The sequence below is a fragment of the Lagopus muta genome, chromosome 6 (assembly GCF_023343835.1).
Source record: "Lagopus muta isolate bLagMut1 chromosome 6, bLagMut1 primary, whole genome shotgun sequence".
In the NCBI taxonomy this organism is placed as follows: Eukaryota; Metazoa; Chordata; class Aves; order Galliformes; family Phasianidae; genus Lagopus; species Lagopus muta.
Window position 1 is genome coordinate 50,175,948 of NC_064438.1, and position 16,887 is coordinate 50,192,834.

The 16,887-nt window shown below is 48.8% G+C and overlaps 2 protein-coding genes across 9 annotated transcripts in view; one reads left to right on the forward strand and one right to left on the reverse strand.

The window, feature by feature from the left end:
- Positions 1 to 4,873: 4,873 nt before the first annotated feature.
- On the reverse strand, positions 4,874 to 12,576 carry CKB (creatine kinase B). Of its 2 annotated transcripts, none has more exons than XM_048947379.1 (8): positions 12,475 to 12,576; positions 11,602 to 11,814; positions 10,355 to 10,509; positions 9,359 to 9,491; positions 8,349 to 8,520; positions 6,736 to 6,859; positions 5,807 to 5,996; positions 4,874 to 5,238 (listed from the first exon to the last, which is right to left on the reverse strand). In XM_048947379.1, the coding sequence occupies exons 2-8, from the start codon at positions 11,792 to 11,794 to the stop codon at positions 5,060 to 5,062; spliced, it is 1,146 nt and encodes a 381-aa protein (XP_048803336.1). In that variant the 5' UTR covers positions 11,795 to 11,814; positions 12,475 to 12,576; the 3' UTR covers positions 4,874 to 5,059. The 2 variants fall into 2 exon arrangements, with proteins under 2 accessions (XP_048803336.1, XP_048803337.1); XM_048947380.1 differs by lacking the exon at positions 11,602 to 11,814 and adding an exon at positions 10,984 to 11,171 and having other exon boundaries at positions 12,475 to 12,555.
- A 475-nt stretch (positions 12,577 to 13,051) lies between these two features.
- Positions 13,052 to 16,887, forward strand: part of TRMT61A (tRNA methyltransferase 61A) — a 62,362-nt gene continuing 58,526 nt past the window's right edge. For 5 of the 7 annotated variants that reach the window (XR_007377508.1, XR_007377509.1, XR_007377510.1 and 2 more), the window contains exon 1: positions 16,332 to 16,457. The gene's annotated coding sequence lies outside the window, so the exon portion shown is untranslated. Of the gene's footprint in view, positions 16,300 to 16,331; positions 16,458 to 16,515; positions 16,704 to 16,887 lie in introns of those variants that run through there. The other 2 variants (XM_048947382.1, XM_048947383.1) reach the window with 2 other exon arrangements.

Consider the following 16,887-nt stretch of genomic DNA (forward strand, 5'->3'; position numbering starts at 1 on the left):
TGCTCAAGGTTAGTGTTAATTTAATGTGAATGATGGGAGCTGAAAGGCCCATCAGCAGGGCATTTTGAACAAATCTAGGTGACGGCTCTCTGGAGGAGCTGTTTGGGGTGGAGACTTCAATCTGGAGCTAAGTGGTAAGGAAACTCTCAACACAGCCATGGCAATGGCAAACAGAACGGAGACGGTGGGGAGAGAGAAGGAGAGTGCACAGGTACAGCAGGAAATGGTGGCTGAGTGTGATGAGCTAAATGTGAACACGTGTCGTTGCTGTTTTTAACACTGATTATGTAAAAGTATTTGGAAAAGGCACGCGGGCCATCTGCTGCCCTGTGCCCCTCCAGCTGACTGCCTGCTCCCTGTCCTCTCTTTGCCACTGCCCCAGGGCCAGGGTCTCAATTCCTCGTCAGAAAAGCAGACTGCCCTTCTGTCTGCTTCTAAAAAATGCAAGGAGCAGTGCACAGGTGAGGAGAGCTTTGCCTGGGGATACTGCCCTGCTGCAGCTTTGTAGTCTGTCATCATCCCCATCTTCCTGGTGTCCAAGCAGCAGTGTTTTTCTCCATGACACTCTGCTCCCCAGTGCTGCCAGCATGGGTATGCTATGCCTGCAGGAGTCACGGGGAACCATTAGAAGTTCCTCCTCTGCAAGTTGCTGCTAGAGCAGCAGAGCCCCTTGCATGGCACTGGCTCCATGCTGCCCCTGGCTCCATGCTCCAACCAGGAGGGCTGCGAGCTGCTGCATTCCATGGCAGGCAGCTCCACTACGCTCAGCTGCACGCTCTCCATCCTGCTGCCCGGTCTCTTTGCAAACCACAGGGCTCATTGCAAAAACAAATAAATAAAGACATGCACCAAAAAAAGATCAAACCACTGAGTGCTGGAAAACACGTAGCTCGCGGCTCGCTGTTGGTACATCCCAAAGGCAGAGGGATGGAAGCAGGGTGCGCGGAAGAGAGATGCTCAGTGCTGCTTTGCCTTAAAAAGAAGGCTTATAAAAACAAAACAAAAAAAGCCTGCTTTTACTCTTCCAGGGCAAGGAGCAGACTTTCTGGGGCCATGGGTGTTTGTGCCCATTGCAATCCTCTTCCCATGCAGGTTCCCACAGTATCTCTGCAGTTGGCTTTCCCCAGACAAGTCCCAACTTGGAGGCAGTTGCACAGCAGCAATCTGACCCGATGCCGTCCCTCTGTGAAGATGTCCCATTGGTGTCCTGCTGTCCATCCTGCATCATGGCAGGGCTCAGCTGGCCATGCCAGCAGCCCCAGCATTCATTTGCCATGGCCTGGGGATCTCTGAGCACACAGGCTGCTCAGAACAGGAGGAAAATAAACATGGATTTCTGGGTAGGTTACGTTTGCTCACCTCCCAGGGTCTCACACATTCCTGAGTAATCCAGGCAAGTTTCGTTATGCTGAAACCTTTGACTTCTGATTAAAAAAAGCCACTTCAGTGTTTCTATTTGTCTGAGGATTGCCAGGTACTCTTGCTATCCATTTCCCTGCTGTTGAGCGCAGGACCTTTTGCCATCTGGAATTCTATATGCATGCATATATATATATAGTATATGGTATCTCAAGCTCTTTGGCAGTGCTTGCAGAAGAAAGCAAACAGCTTTGTAGGTTTGGATACCTATCTTTACCCTGTCTGCTAAATGCAGATTTTCCATTAATTTCTAATTCCGGCCCGAATCCTTCCTGCCTATTTACCTATCAGACCTGCTCTGTGGGTGCAACGGATGCATTTTCCTCCTTGATGAGGGTTGATGGACCCTCATTCCCATCAGTCTCACCAAGGCTGGGTGAGTGGGGTGCTCTCCTCCACTGCGGGGCTTGGCTCCCCCTTCCAACAATGTGCAAAACCCTGGGGAGGCAGACATATCCACACTGAGAGTGGATGGCTGGGCTGGGCTGCGTTCATCAATAGCAACTGGGATTTTTTAGGAAAGGGGAAGGCAGAGCAACCAGAGGAACACAGAGAAGCCACAGGAGTCTCCCAGCTGCTGCTTGAGCAAAAAGCAAAGTGAGATGAAAAGGCTGTGATGCCATCTCTATTCCCAGCAGTGTGCCCTGCCCACCACACCACCACATTTTTGTGTGGGTGGAGCAGAATCACTCCAACGCTCCCACTCGAGCTATTCCGTGTTGTGTAAAATATGGGAACACTCATCCAAGTGTTGGATGCAGGCTGAGTGCCGACAGCCCTCCTGCCATATGGGTGTCAAAGCCATTGAGCAACAGCAGCCTCCTTTTCTTTCTAAGCAAAACTGGAAGCTGGAGCTGAGCACTGCCCTGGCCTGGGCTGTAGATAGGGCACAGCTGAGCACTGCAGCCTTGTGCAGCCAGCAGGTGAAGGTACCTGTCCTCAGGCCTTGTTTTCAGGACAGAGAGGAGCCACCCACTTTGAGCAGCTCGCTGTGGGATGCTGGGGTCTCTTGCAGCTTGTGCCCTATTGCACACTCAGCTGCTGCCCCAGGGAGGCTGTGGCAGGGCTGGGAGCTTCCTGCCCCATGGCACCATGCCCAGGATCGATATCCCATCGCTGCCCCCCAAGTGGCTTAGCCCACACGTGAATAAAACACGGTGAATAATTTCCCAGTAAATGGCATAAAAACAATAAAAGGGCTGCCTGCTGCCACTAAGTGTAAGGTGAGAAGTAAACAGCATCCCAAAGAGCTCAGTTCCTTGGGCAAGGAGCTGAGAAGGCAGCAGGCAGCTGCAGGGGCTCTTAGGGGGAGGCAGGAGCATCTGGATAAAGAAGGGGATTAAAAGGAAGAAATTTCCCTTGAAAGAGCTGTGCGTGTTGAGACTGGAGAACACGTCAAGTTGTGCAACAGGGCAACACAGCTAGCGCTGTGTTACAGCCTGCAGCCCCCCACCCGCTCTCACATGCACTGGGCTGACAGGTGCCTCTGCCAGCACAGTTAATTGCAGCTCCCTGCACCAAGCACACCAACCACTGCTGCCTGTCCCCTGCTCCCCCAGGACGAGGCCATTGCCTCCCTGACACAGGGCACAATGAGTTGCAGCTAGGTTCTTGGCACTGCTCCCTCATGGCATCAGGACAAGGGGGTGGAAGGTTTAATTCTCTCTCAAGCGTAGGTTTTTAGCAAGCACCAACCACAGCAGGACATCTTGTCCAGGCTTCCACCATGCCAAGTTTGGGCCCAGCTGCTTGCTGCAAGCTGAAACAAAAACACGGTCTTGTTCCTCTCAGCAGTGACAGGAGGAAACACAGCTAAGGTGGTGGGTGGGAAAGAAAATCAATAAAAAAACAGTATTTTCTGGTTGGATGCAGGCATTAAGGACTAGTTTGCCATTCCCACAGTTTGTCAGCTAGCTACCGGTCCTGCCTCAGTCTGCTAAAACCAGGTGAACAGGTACAGCTCTGATAGGCAAAGGGCATAAGAGAAACAAGATACAAAGGCAGAGACACAGCCTTATTAGTGCAGCCAACATAAAAAAAATAGACAAGTTTTCAGGCACCTCCTTACATTGGATAATTGCTGACTGCTGTAACAACATCTCGGAGAGAGGCATCACTAAATTAGTGCTCCTTGATTGCAAGATGCAGTACCAGCTGTTTGCATGGTGTCTGGAACAATGACACGAAGTACAGCAAGGAAGATCTGAAGGGTACACAACTCATCAGCTCCTTTTGGCACCATTTTCCCCCCCAGCTCTCACAAGCCTCCTCTCCCCCATCCAGCTAAACCTGAATATGGAGCTGCATTTAAAAGAAGTCACCTCTGAGATTTCTCACAAGCCTTCAGCTTATCCCAACTGCAGCCATCACTTGAACTCAGTGACAGCATGCAATCACAGCCTTGGAAATATCACAGCTTCTACAAAAGAAAGCTTCAGTTATCTACATGAGGCTATATAAAGCTGCACGCGGCAGAGCTATGCATCAACCTTTCATCACGTTCTCTCCATAAAACCCAGATTTTAGCTGTGGGTAAAGCTGCTGAGCAGACATTAGCTGCTTCTCAGGTTGTATGAGCTGCAAAAGGTGTTGTTACTAAGGGCCCAGTACTGCTTGCTTCTGGAAGAAGGGGGGGCTCTTGCAGATTAATGAGGGGAATCTTCCCCATGGCAAGCATACATGCACAAATTACAGTCATCCTAGAGAACAGATCTACTCGATGCAACACTGTAAGCTCACACTCCAAGAACAGCCTGAGTTTGCAAGCCAGGCCAGGGCTAGAAAAAAAAATTGGTATATTCTATCTTGCTTCTGCCTCTTTGGTTTATAGGGCAACTGGAGCACAGAGCACCAAGAACAAGCTGAGCAAAGCAGCAATTATGACATTTTCCTGTAACTCACTTGTAGCCCTCATCGCTTCAACAGACAAACCTAAAGAGCTTAGTTGGAAGCACTGTTTTAGTCTAAGCTCTACCCCACTCTGCCCCAAAAGAACCAGTTAGTTGCTTACTTCAACCCTCTACGCATCCCCATGCATGAGGATACGATCTGATCTTTTCCCAACAAACTAGCAGAGTGTAGGTATCATTATGAGCTGAAGTCTGACCTCAGAGCATTGCCCTACAGCATGACGAGGACATGGCTCTGAACAGCAGCCCTTTGTACCCAGATCCCCTCCCTTGCAGGAGTCAGTCTGGCTTGCCCTACTCTGGATAATGACAGCTTACACTCATCATGAGCAGATGCATAAGCTGAAGCCTTCAAGGTAGGGCAGGTTTAAAGTGACTCATGTTTAGCACCAGTTCTCAGGTTTACAGCAGCTGCAATCTCTTTTGCCACTGCTATAAGCACATTTCTAACTCCAACAAGTAGCCTACACCAGCACAGTTCAGCTAACCAGGAACAGCAAATCACTTGCACCTCAGAAACATTCAGTTAACACATCTAAGACAGGTCAGGCCAAAACAACAGTTTATTTCGTTTTCAACAACATTTCAGCCATCAAAAAATAAACTCTAACACAGATGGATGGAAGACTTCTCTACAGTGTAACTAGGTGGGCTCTGACCCAAGGGGTTTGAAATTGGAGTGACATTTTATTATTCATCCAATAAGTTAGGAAGCATGAGAATAAAGTGCTTTATTTCTGAGCTGGCATGAGGTCATCAATGGACTGGCCTTTTTCAAGGCGTTTTTCCATTTCAATGAGCAGCTTCACACCATCTACCACCATCTGCACAAGCTCTACCTCAGAGAAGCCAAGACGATCAGCATTGGAGACATCAAACACCCCTCCGACTGCAGCTGTGTCCACACCACCTGGAGCAAGAGATTTAATGAGTACACTGACCACTGCCTCAGCCAGTAAGTCTGCCTGTCTGCCCCCACCAGAAAGAGGTGGGAGCACAGAAAGACAATTCTGTACAAGTTACCACCACCTCCTCTTCCCTTCAGGGAGATAAAGCTGAATGTGATGAAACATGAACCACTTTTTAATTTTTAACTCATGAGTAATCTAACTGCACTCTCAAGTACTTGCTGTAGCTATATCCTAGCCAGAAGTTAAAAATCAGAAATCCCATCCTTGATTACAACAGGCCACTAGGTTCACCTTATCAGATGCTCACAACACCACATGGAAAGATATGCCTGAGAGTGCTCAGAAGCTGGATATAATAAGGCTCAAGCAAAGCACCAGCATCTCTGCCTCTTCCAAGCTACACTTTTAATGCTTGGTTGTCCCCTTATGCTTTAGAAAAGTCCCTTCCGGATGGTCTGTCAGGCACTGTCAGCATAAACCAAGATTAGCTTCGGCTGTAGCCAGGCTCTCACTGCTGTCTGGTCAGGGGCAGCCTTCTAGGGGCATCACTTTATCACCACCTCTCACCTGTGCCTCGTTTCTGCAGCCGAAGCCTCTTGAGGACTTCTCCAAACTTCTCATGCTTCCCAAGGTTTGGTAGCTTGATGTGCACGCCAGCACGGAGCCCTGTTCCCAGGTTGGATGGGCAGGTCAGGATGTAGCCCAAGTGTGGGTTCCACATGAACTCGTAGTTTTTGGACTTGAAGAGAGTTTCTATCTATAAATAGAGAGAATGGATGTTTAGAGATTGTTCTCTGTCTGAACGATGTAGGTCATCCATTAAGTGCTCATCTACAGCTTCAGTTGCATAGCAACAGCCACAACAGTTTGAGGAGCTATTTCAGTCAGTTACATAGGCCCCCTCCATCTGTAGAAGAGGGTCACCAGTGAGGGGCTTTTTAAGGCCTTAATCTTGCTCCCAGCAGCGAGACAGCCTAAGTTCAAGCTACACTACAAAGCCTGAAATTGCTATCTACTGTGAAGCTTGATTTACTAAATGTCAAACTGGTGTGCCTGTTAGGATTAGGGAAGGGGCTGGTAAAGCACAAGCTGATATCAAGACCAGAAGCTGAGAAAAGCATGCAGCCTAGAAACTTCTGTCTAATGTCATCCATCCACATTTAAGCAATTTTTCCTCCCACCCAGGGTCTCTAAATGCTGTGATTTGTAGAATCACGTAGAGATCCTTTTAAGTATAGTTTGATAAAGGTGTCACATTAGGATTTATTCCAGATTTCTTAGCCATAGTGCTTTGCCAGTACAGGCATTTCAGAGCCCTCGCAACAGAGGATCTCATCAGGATGTTCCCAGAGACCCAAACTATGAAGCAGCACCCTACAAACCAAAGGAGAAGGATGTCACCTCCTGTGTGCATGCTCCCAGCCTGGAAGAGCTCGTATGGTCAGCTCTAACCATATTAATATTTAGACCCAGAGCTCAAGCAGTATTTGATTTACCTGTGTTAGCCCTGTACAGAAGCGGGTAAACACTTCCTTCATGTTGCCACCTTTCTGCATGGAAATAACCCTGAGGTGATCCTCCTCGTTGATCCAAACAAGGAAGGTCTTGTTGTCATTGTGCCTAGGAAACAAGACAAACTTGTTGTCTCCCTTGCCATTTTCAAGACAGATTTAGAAGCACCAAGTTACTGCTGTAGCTTCCAAGAGTCTCATATAATTGCTTCTTCAAAGAAATTCATCTTCCTGTTCTCCATGCAAGCACTAACAAAATTAAGCTTGTACTTTTACCCTATTCTTTTCAAGAGGTATTTGGAAGTGGCCTGTATCTATGTCAGAAAGTAATAGCATGACATTAGCCAATGTTAGAGCATCAAAACGGAGTCATTTCTCACCTCATTTATGTTCAAGTCCACAAATTTAGGAGATTTAATCTGTTCAGTTTGCAGAAGGGCAATTAATATAGGCACTGAAGCAGACCCACAGACAGATGTTCACACAGACACCTCGCTGACAGTGAATAAGCAGAACTTGATGAGAATTATCATATTGTTAGGCTGCCCTTTGTACCTTGTAAGAGAGTTGAGGCGAGTTTCCACTCCTCATTTAGATCTGGGGCTTTTCAGAGATACCATAAAAACCTCTGAATACCAAAGGTCCCTCTGCACTAGCTTGCAGCTGGTCAACATGTATCACACTGATGATTTCTCAGCTTGATTACAGTAAGAATTAACTAGTATCTGATGAAAGCTATTTACACAGACTGAGACTCTACACTTCAAACCTGTACATTAGCCATGCTCAGATGACAGCACTATCTAACGCTGGCAATCTGCAGCTACATGATGCAATCTTAAAAGTGATCTACAGAAACAAAGCATGTTTCCTCTGCTGTTTACTGAAGCAGCTACAATAATGAGCTCGAAGCACTCCAGCTAAGAACCAACCCTTGGCTTATAGGGGAACAAGTTAATTATGCTGCAGAAGCTCCTGAGATGCGGTTTTATGTAGGTGACCTACATGTTACAAGGAAAATCCTCCTGCCCTATACCCCTGCATCAGTCAACTGATGCCACTGAGTCTCTGGTGGGGGGGAAAAATATCACTAATAAGGTAACACCACATTAGTCTGACATCAGTGAGTTTCTGCACGCAGAAGCAATGAGATTACAAAGGAACAACTACGCATCTGGTATCAAGACTCAGTTAAGTTCACGCCATGGTTTGTTACCTTAGTTATTCTAAACTAATGGTACAAGAGCTGAACATAGCAGAACGTTACCTCTTTTAGAAGTTATCTACTTCCCTAAGTTGCTCCAGTTATTGCTTGGTGCTTTGCAAACCTGTGCTGGATGGACAGGCTTTAGAAATAGGCCAGCCAAGCTGGCTTGTTCCTACCCAGCCCAATGCAGTACACACTAACACTTGGGGCAAGTTCTGCTTTCAGCTATCACTTCCCCAGGGGATACCACACAGAAGTTCTTCATTAGATTCAGCAGCATAAGTTCACAACATGCTGTTTTGTCCAACTATATCAGCCACAACCAAAATTTCAAGAGTTTTTTTTTGTTGCAGGGATTTCATGCAACTCTCCCTTCTGGGCATATACTCACCAGATACCCCTGGCATCAGGCCAATCTCGTGCCATCCCAGATGCCAACAGAAGAGGAGAAACAGGTTTGTCAAACAAGAAGTGATCATCAATCAGCTGCTGCTGCTCTGCATCGGTCATGTTCCTCAGAGCATAGTACTTCCCCTTGAGATCACCTCCCAGGCTGCCCAGAGCTGAAAGACAGGCACTCTTAGGATGGGAGCAGAGATTGCATTCAAACTATCTGCTTTTGTTAGTTCCTCCCTTGTTTCATCTGTAATGGCAGTGACTTTGCATGGCATTACAGAACTTAAGGCTGTATCAGTTGATTTGTGTGCACCTTCCAGGCAGAAACAAGCAGTCTTTGTTCCCTTACATAAAGTATGGGATCGTTACTGCTGCTTAACTGTAGTAGTGAAGTGCTTTCTCCCAAGGAGAATCAAGGTCACAAATACAACAAGCAGCATTCTCATCAAGGACTGTTACCCTGCCCTTGAGAAGTTTTGGAACAGTGACAGGATAGCACCTTGAGAAAGTATCCTTTCCCCTGGCTTAAAGTAAGTGGGAGGCAACAGAAAGAACTGCAGCTGAGGAGTTCCACTGAGAACTAGAGCTCACTCAGAGCTGGACTACACCTCTAAGCAAGCTGAATGTTAATGAAAGTCAATTAAAAGAAGCCACAAAATACTGCAACCATGACTCAAGCCCTAGGGTTGCTCCATACCTATTACTTCTCAGATTTGAGCTGTGATGAACCAACCTCTTCCCCCACACACAGAAAGAAGCTTTCAAGATCAGCAAAGGTCAACTTAATACAGCCCAACTTCCCTGACGTGCGCTCCTGCTCTGAGCTACAAACTGCAACACTGATGCAACCATAATCCAAGCTGCCTTTTTCAGGGAAGGTTCCACATTCAAGTTAAGCCTTGAGGAAAGCAGCTTCTGCCAAACACCTCCGTTCTCCAACTGCACAGAGCGCCTCTTTGCCTAGACAAGGTCAGTTTCCCTTCGTTGCCTGATTCAACACTTTACCTTCAACAGAGAGCTTTTCAATAGCCCGTCTCTCTCCCCTGCTGCAATGAGGGGGAAGGCAGAATCCACGGATGCTCCTGCCAGTTCTCACACGAGAGCTCAGCACATAATTAGGATCCAAGTCATCACCACCCTACAAGATCAGAAAATTAGTCAGTACTGCCTTGTTGCTAAGATGCTTACCCTAAATACACACAGGTTCTGTGCACTTCTATTTGACACTGACTAGTTGTGCTGTAATATGATGCACTTTAGGACCATTTTTTCCAACTTTCCAAAAAGCTGGGAGTAACAAACTCCCTGTTTTGAGGTTAAGACTAGGGCTTTTAAGTACGTGCTAGAAGACAAGAATACCATCAGTTTTACACCCATCTCAGACCCAGATCTCAGCTTCTGTTACTCCTCTCACTTGCAATCTAGAGGTATTAACATGACAAATCCTCGTTTAGGTAGGTGCTTACTCCTGAAAATGAGAATTATTATTGTAAAAGCATTTTAATTTTTGAGATGTCCTATGGCTGCCAACCAAGATAGCAGCTGGAATTCCCAGAGACTGTAATAACATTTGAAATCTGCATGATGGTTAGAAGCTTCTACTTCCAGCCATAATGATGGCTGTTCTATAACACGAGACCACTGGCTGATTTTTAGCCTACATCATCATACAGTAGAAAGAGTTGATGTTTCTAACAGCCCTGGGACTGGGTTGTTTCACAACTAGCACATCCCAAAGAAATACATGCTCAACGTGTTTGGCATGACTTACATTGCAGAGCACATGAAGCAAGTCCTGCTTGTCAGCTGCCTGGTTCTACCCAGTTACTAACAACCTACTGCAGCAGGCTCTTGAGTAAGACTGCACTGGGCACAGTGCCTGTCAGCCTATGCACAGGGAAAGAGAGAGGCCTAAACAGATTGCTCAGGCTCTGTCAATTGCTCACAGCTTTCCCCAGGCCTCAGATCAGTGAGTATCAGTAACTGAACAAAAACGTATACCTGCAGGTTATCAGCATTCAGGTCGGTCTTGTGCTCATCAGTTGGTTTGTAGCCACCGTGCCTGTCCTCAATAACTGGATCAAAGAGTTCCTTAAACACTTCATAAGATTCCTCATCGCCAGCTACACATCCTACTGTCATTATGAAGGGGTGGCCTGGAGTGGTAACAAAGGCAGAAGAGCTTAGTTGGGTGATGCTAAGCCATACTCCAGCACAGCATTAACCAGGCAAGTTTCTTCGCAGCACATCTAGTCACTTAGAAATGCACTCACTTAATAGCAGTGGGAGACCCTACACTTTACATTTCATCCAGTTAGTCAAATGCAGTGCTATGGGAAACCATAGCAGTTGCCATTAAGCCACACTCTTGTCAAGCTTTGGTTTAGGGCAATTTTGCACAGCACATCCAATTTTACTAGCTAATGCAAACCCGTAGATAGAACTACACTTAAAACAACCATGCTTTGCTGTGAGCAAGCATGCATCGCTTTGCTCGCTCTGCTACAGACAGAACTGCATTTTCCTAGTTGGCTCATAAATGCCACCTCCACGAGCTTAGCTTAAGTCACCATACTGAAAAGCACCGGTTACTTCAGCCGGCTCCCACAGAATATCTCAGCGCATTTTACCGGGATTATCAACCCCAGTCTGAATGACATCATCCAGGGTGAAGCCACTGGGCGTGACTCTGTCTCTCAGTTTCTTGTACAAATCCAGGGTTAGCACTTTGGCCATGTGGTTGTTGTGGGTGCTCAGGTCCGGGTACTCCTCATCGGGAGGCAGCCTCTGATTATTTAGTTGGGCCATTTTGATATTGCTAGAGTAAAAATAAATACTGTAATGTTAACACATATATGCATCTGTTCCCCCTTGTTTTCATAGAAGTGCTACAGAACATCACAGAACCACTTTGGAATAGGACGAGCTTAGAACAGCCGGGTAAGCCCACACAGCTCAGAGAATTTTTCTCCCCCCGGTTGCATAAAAATTAGAACACATTTGAGCATTTGCTTTTTTTTTTTTTTTTTTTTTTTTTTTAGTTCAGATTTGAAGTATTTAGCAGAGCAGTTACATAATAGGAACGCCTGGGAATTGCTGTGTCAGATTGCAGCGAGGAGCAGGGCTCGGCAAATCGTGGCCTCCTCAGCACAGCCGTCCCTGGCTGCGTGCGGGGCTTGCTGTCAAGGAGCACTTCCAGGAAGGAGGGGGAGCAGACCGCCCTGCAGTCCTAAGGGTGCAGCCGTTACCTGGGTTGTCAACCCCGGTCTGAATGACATCATCCAGCGTAAATCCACTGGGAGTCTGCCTGTCCCTCAACTTCTTGTACAGGTCCAGGGTCAGCACCTTGGCCATGTGATTGTTGTGCGCGCTCAGGTCAGGGAACTCATCATCAGCGGAGTGCTTCATCTTCAGGAGGTTGTGGCTGTTTGAGAAGGGCATGGCTGTCCCTACCGCAGTCACTGGGGGAAGAGAGGGAAGTCTATCACCAGGGGAGGCCACCAGGCACCAAGAAGGTCACCTTGGCTTTGCTTCCACCCCACGCAATCCACACCTTCGTTGCCACAACACCTTCCTCGAGGCCAAGCGAGGACGAAAAGGAGAAAAAAAAAAAAAAAGAAAAAAAAAAAAAAGAAACTTCTTCCAGCTCCGCAAGCCTTGCCCCATCCTTCGGCACCCGGTCCGGACGCTCCGGGGCTCGGCCGGGACGCAGGGCGGCGACCAAAGCGGCGGGGCAGCCCCAGCCGGAGCAGCCGTTGGGGAGTGCCGCGCCCGGCGCCGGTTACCGACAGCGCTACGCTGGGGACCGGGGCGAGCGGGCAGTGCTCACCGAGCCGTTACACAACGGACGGCTCCCTCGGGGGACGTGGCTGGGGCGAGCGTATGTAACTACCCTGCTAAATACCGGGGTAAGCTGCTTTCAGAGCGGGGCTCCGGCTCAAGCTGCGGCCGCACCCGGTACGCACCTGTCCCGCACCGCCCCATCCCGCTCCCCCCGACGCTTTCCCGGCCGGACCGGCTCCAACCCGCACCATTAACAATACATTTTTTCTCATAAAAGTTAAACCGCTTCCTCCTTCTTTTCTTTAAGCTGCAGGCGACTCGGCTGCCCCGGGACTTACCGAGGGCTCCGCAGTCAATGCAAGGATCTCAGCGCCCGCTCCGCACCCACCCGCTGCCCAAGCCGGAGTGGAGCCCCGAGTCAACCGCCGCGCCCATTTTATATAGAGCGCGACCCACCGCCCCATTGGCTGCTATTTATAGCCCATTCATTCCATTGGTCGAGCCGCGAGGGGGCGGAGCCAGCGGCTCCTCCTGGCCGGTGAAGGCGTGCCGCCATTTTGCGCGGCGGTTGGGCGGCCGGTGGCGCTGGCCTCGCGGCCCGCCTGCCTCGAGCCCGGAGCGGTGAACGTCGTGACCTCGTGAACGCAGACGTGCGCGTACATCCGTTCCACCGGCAGCCTCAACATGGCGGCGCCGTTAGGCACCGAGGCGGGCACACACGGCTTTTTGCTTTCACCCTTGCTTGGATTTGAAAACAGGCTTATTGTGTAACACACTGAAGGTCTCTTTTTGTCGTGTGCAAAGAAAGTACCTGAATTTTATTGAAGAAGGGCTGATTTTCCTGTGGGGACAGGAGCAGAAGGGCATCTGAGCCATCCTATGCTCACATTCAGGCAGCGGTGACTGTTGCTGCGCAGGGCTCATCCAAAAACCTTATGCAGCCCAGAGTTCAGTTTTGGATAAGTGAATGGCAACCTGGAGCTGCCCTTCACATAACAGTCTCTTTATCTTTCTCTGTAGTGCATTTATCTCATACTTCATCCCCCACACCTGGACTGCGCATTTAATTGCTGTGTTAAGAGTTGTGTCAGAGAGATGGAGGAATCGTCCCCACCGTGATTCTTCCAGCACCACAACCAGTGCCCTCGGCACCATGACACCAATGCAGCTTACAGAACTGTCCAGCTTCAGGAAAAAAATAAATGCACAGGAAACCATTACGAACTAAAAAGCTCAGACTGCCTCGAATAAAAATGCACTGTGTTTGGCTGCCATCCAGGCTTCCCAGTTATCCCAGGTACAGTGAGAGCAAACGAGCTTCAGAAGTCGGGCTGAGCGTCTGTGCAAGTCTGGTCTCTTATCTCCGGGATCAAAGAACAAATCCTCTCTAAGTCCCCTCTGCCTTTTTAACCTCACAAAATCTTCCCCTACATCTCACTAGTTCCACGCAATGCTCGTTCTTCAGGACAGTGTCAACTACAGGTAAAGCCCTCCTATGCAAGTATTCAATGAACTTAAGCGTAAAAATCATTCCCAGAGTTGTCAAAATACAGGTCGTATTCATGGATGATATGAGTTACAACACTTTTTCTTCTTTTTGCCAAGTTCTAGTTGTGTGGTTTTGTTTTTTTTCTTAATGTAAAACACTCATCAGAGTTATTTTTAATGTAGAACAATACAAGAACAACACAAGTAATACTAAGAACATATTGTAACCTTACAAGCTTATTTTCTGGTGTTTTTCTTCACCCCAAAAAAACCCATACTAAAGAGGTACTGAAGGCTCCGTCTGTCTCATTCCATAATCTACTGCCACGCACACAAGAAGCAACTGTTACTTACTTGTGTTATACATTTGTGGAATCAAGGTTACCTCAATAACTCGCTTCTTTGCACTGGAGACACTCTCCCTCCCCATCCTGCAGAACAGGGAACACCAGTTGTTACAGTTATTAAGAGTCGGTTGTGTTCTCAATGTGCCATTCATTATCACACTTCCAACACAGACACCTCTCCTTCACACAGCTTTTGTCTGAAAGAAGACACAGAGAGAGCAGAGCCATGGTGGGACACCATCAAAATACACCTAGCAAACATTTTAAATGAACACTGCACCCTCACGCCATTTTCCTCACCGTTATTTGACAAATTTATAATACACACTTAGCTTATATTTTGAGATCTGCTGAAAGCTGTGTGCAGACTGGATCCTACCTCTGTTACGGTATCCCATCCCTGCTTCCCTAGTGGCTTAATTATAGATGCAGTACTGTGTGTCAACAGCCTCTGATCAACTGCTTTATCTAGCTCATCTGCTGAGAGAATACTTTCCTTGGATCAGCCTGTATTGCCTGTTAGACTGTGATAAAGGCATCAACATGTCCTTTCCATGGGACGATATTGTAGTGCACACTGACGTGTAAACTATGATGCAGTTTGGCATTTTAGGCTGGAAAGGTGGGGTGATTACTCCAGAGATCTGCATGCTGAGCTTCAACAATGAAGAATGAAGGGAAGTTAATCATGGGCCGTGCAGTGAACACTTCCTAAGAGGCTTAATTATAAATGCTGTGCAGTGTACAACTGCAAGGAGATGTGTGTTAGCTAGGGAATGTGTCTTCTGAAATTGCTCACGTGATAGCATGATGAACCTGAAGAATTCAGGGGAAGCATACTGAAAATCTAGAAGGATATTTCCAAATCAGGAAATAGCAAAAGAAAACATTTTACTACGTATAACTGCCTTGTTTCCAATGCCTTACTTACTGAGTAAACAGCACTTGAAAATGAAACGTAACACTCGTGCATCAACAGGTGAACTGGCTGTAGCTGCATCTGCTTAAATTCCCAAATATTTTCTTCCCATTTATTGCTTTCTGTATATCTGCCTTGTTATTATCCCTTTTCACATTGGTTGAGCGTCCTGTTGAAAATTGCTTCAACTCTTAGTTGAAGACTAGGAGCTGTTTGGTCTTGTATACAGTCAGGCTCACAGTGATCTGAGCAGCAGTTTTTTAAGGGAAAGAAAGGACACAAGAATATAAACTACGGCAAATGACGTGGAAAAATGACACATAAAAAAAAACAAGGTAGGTGCAGATATAAAGGCAGAATAGAGCTGTGATTGCCAGTCAGAAAAACAGCTGAGTAGGAGTCTGCAGTTTAAGAAACCTCTGAAACTGCATACATTATGTTTAGATGAGATGGAGGAGAGTTTCATAACTAAATAACAAAGACTTCTGCAACTATGATACGGGCGGGTCAATAGCATAACATTAAAATGTTCTCACTGAAGATAATGGGCAAATTTTCCCTCACAGTTGATGAAATCACATGGATAAAAAAGACTCACAAACGGTCATCTACACAGCTCTCAGCTAAGCATACGTTGATGGCGTTCTTGATTATGGAGGAATGACTTTTTCTCCACTCCTGTGCATCTCAAGCCACTGGTGAACGCAGCAGCAGAGGATTATCTGATTTAGACAGAACGTTACCTGCGTGTCCGAGGTGACTCAGATCTGCTGTGCCCGCACCCTCCCATGCCAGGTGGCCTGGGCTTGTTGGAGCAGCAGATGAGGCGATATCCTCCTCCTGGGCATCTCCTGACTCCATCCCCGCGCCACCGGGGCACCTCCGGCTCTCCACATCACTGCAATCCTAAACACGAGACACAAGTAGGAGTTAGAGCCGTGCTATTTGGGGTTTCAATGATTCCGCTCCTTCTGAGCCCACACTCTGCTGTGGGTTTCTCCTCCAGCCTCCAGAAACCGGCACGAGGAGTTCGGTTGGCCTCGAGCTGCCTTTCCCCGGGCTCAGCAGGGGAAGTAGCTGGAACGTTCTGGAAGCCGCCTGCACGGAGGCTCGGGTGGCAAAGGCACGGCCGTTCCGTGGGGAAGGGGCAGAAGTCAATCGCCCGCACTTGGCGAACGTGAGATCCTCCCCGGGCTCGTAGCTATCCGCGCCCGCGGAGGTGCTCGGAGGGAAGAAGCCGGGAAGGGCCGTCCAGCCTCCCAGCGCCCGTAGGGACCTCTCGTTGCACCAGGCAGGGACCGGCCGCACGCCCCTCGCCCCCCACGCAGGAGCCACCGCTGGCGGACTGCGGCCGGGGCGGGCGGGGGAGGGCGAGGGAGCAGCGCCGAGAGCGCGGCCGGCCGAGCCGGGTACGGGCCACGGTGACCGGCCGCTACGGGCAGGGCCGGCGGGGGCGGAGGCGGCGGAGCGTCGTCAGCATCCTGCGACCGGCTCGGGGAGGCGCGGGGCGGGCACCGCGTGTGAGGAGAGCCGTGCCGGGCCTGCTAGCGGTACTCGGCCGCGGGAGGTAACGGCCGTGGGGACGGGCAGAGCCGGCGCTGCTGGGGGACCGCGAGCCCCCCGCCCGCGGGGAGGCCCTGCGGGGCGGCGGCGCTGCGTAGAGCCGAGCGCGGCGGTTACCGCGCTGCGCTGCTGCGGGCCGAGCGGCCACCGCGTGTTATCTTTTGTTCGCAGTCGGCAACGCGCGGCCCTCAGGTGTTTGGCTGGGGACACTGTAGGAGAGGGGACACTGCAGGGCCGGGCGTGGGGGACGGTGAGTGCGGGGCTGGGTTCAAAGGAAGACGTGTAGATGAGGTGGAATCGGAGCTGCTTCCAAATGGTATTGTTCTAAATACAAGCTGAAAACAACAACTCGTGAGTAGTGTTTATTACAGGAGAGTTAAGAACATCGATATAATCCGATGGTGCAAGCTATAAAACTCATCACTGCCGTCTGA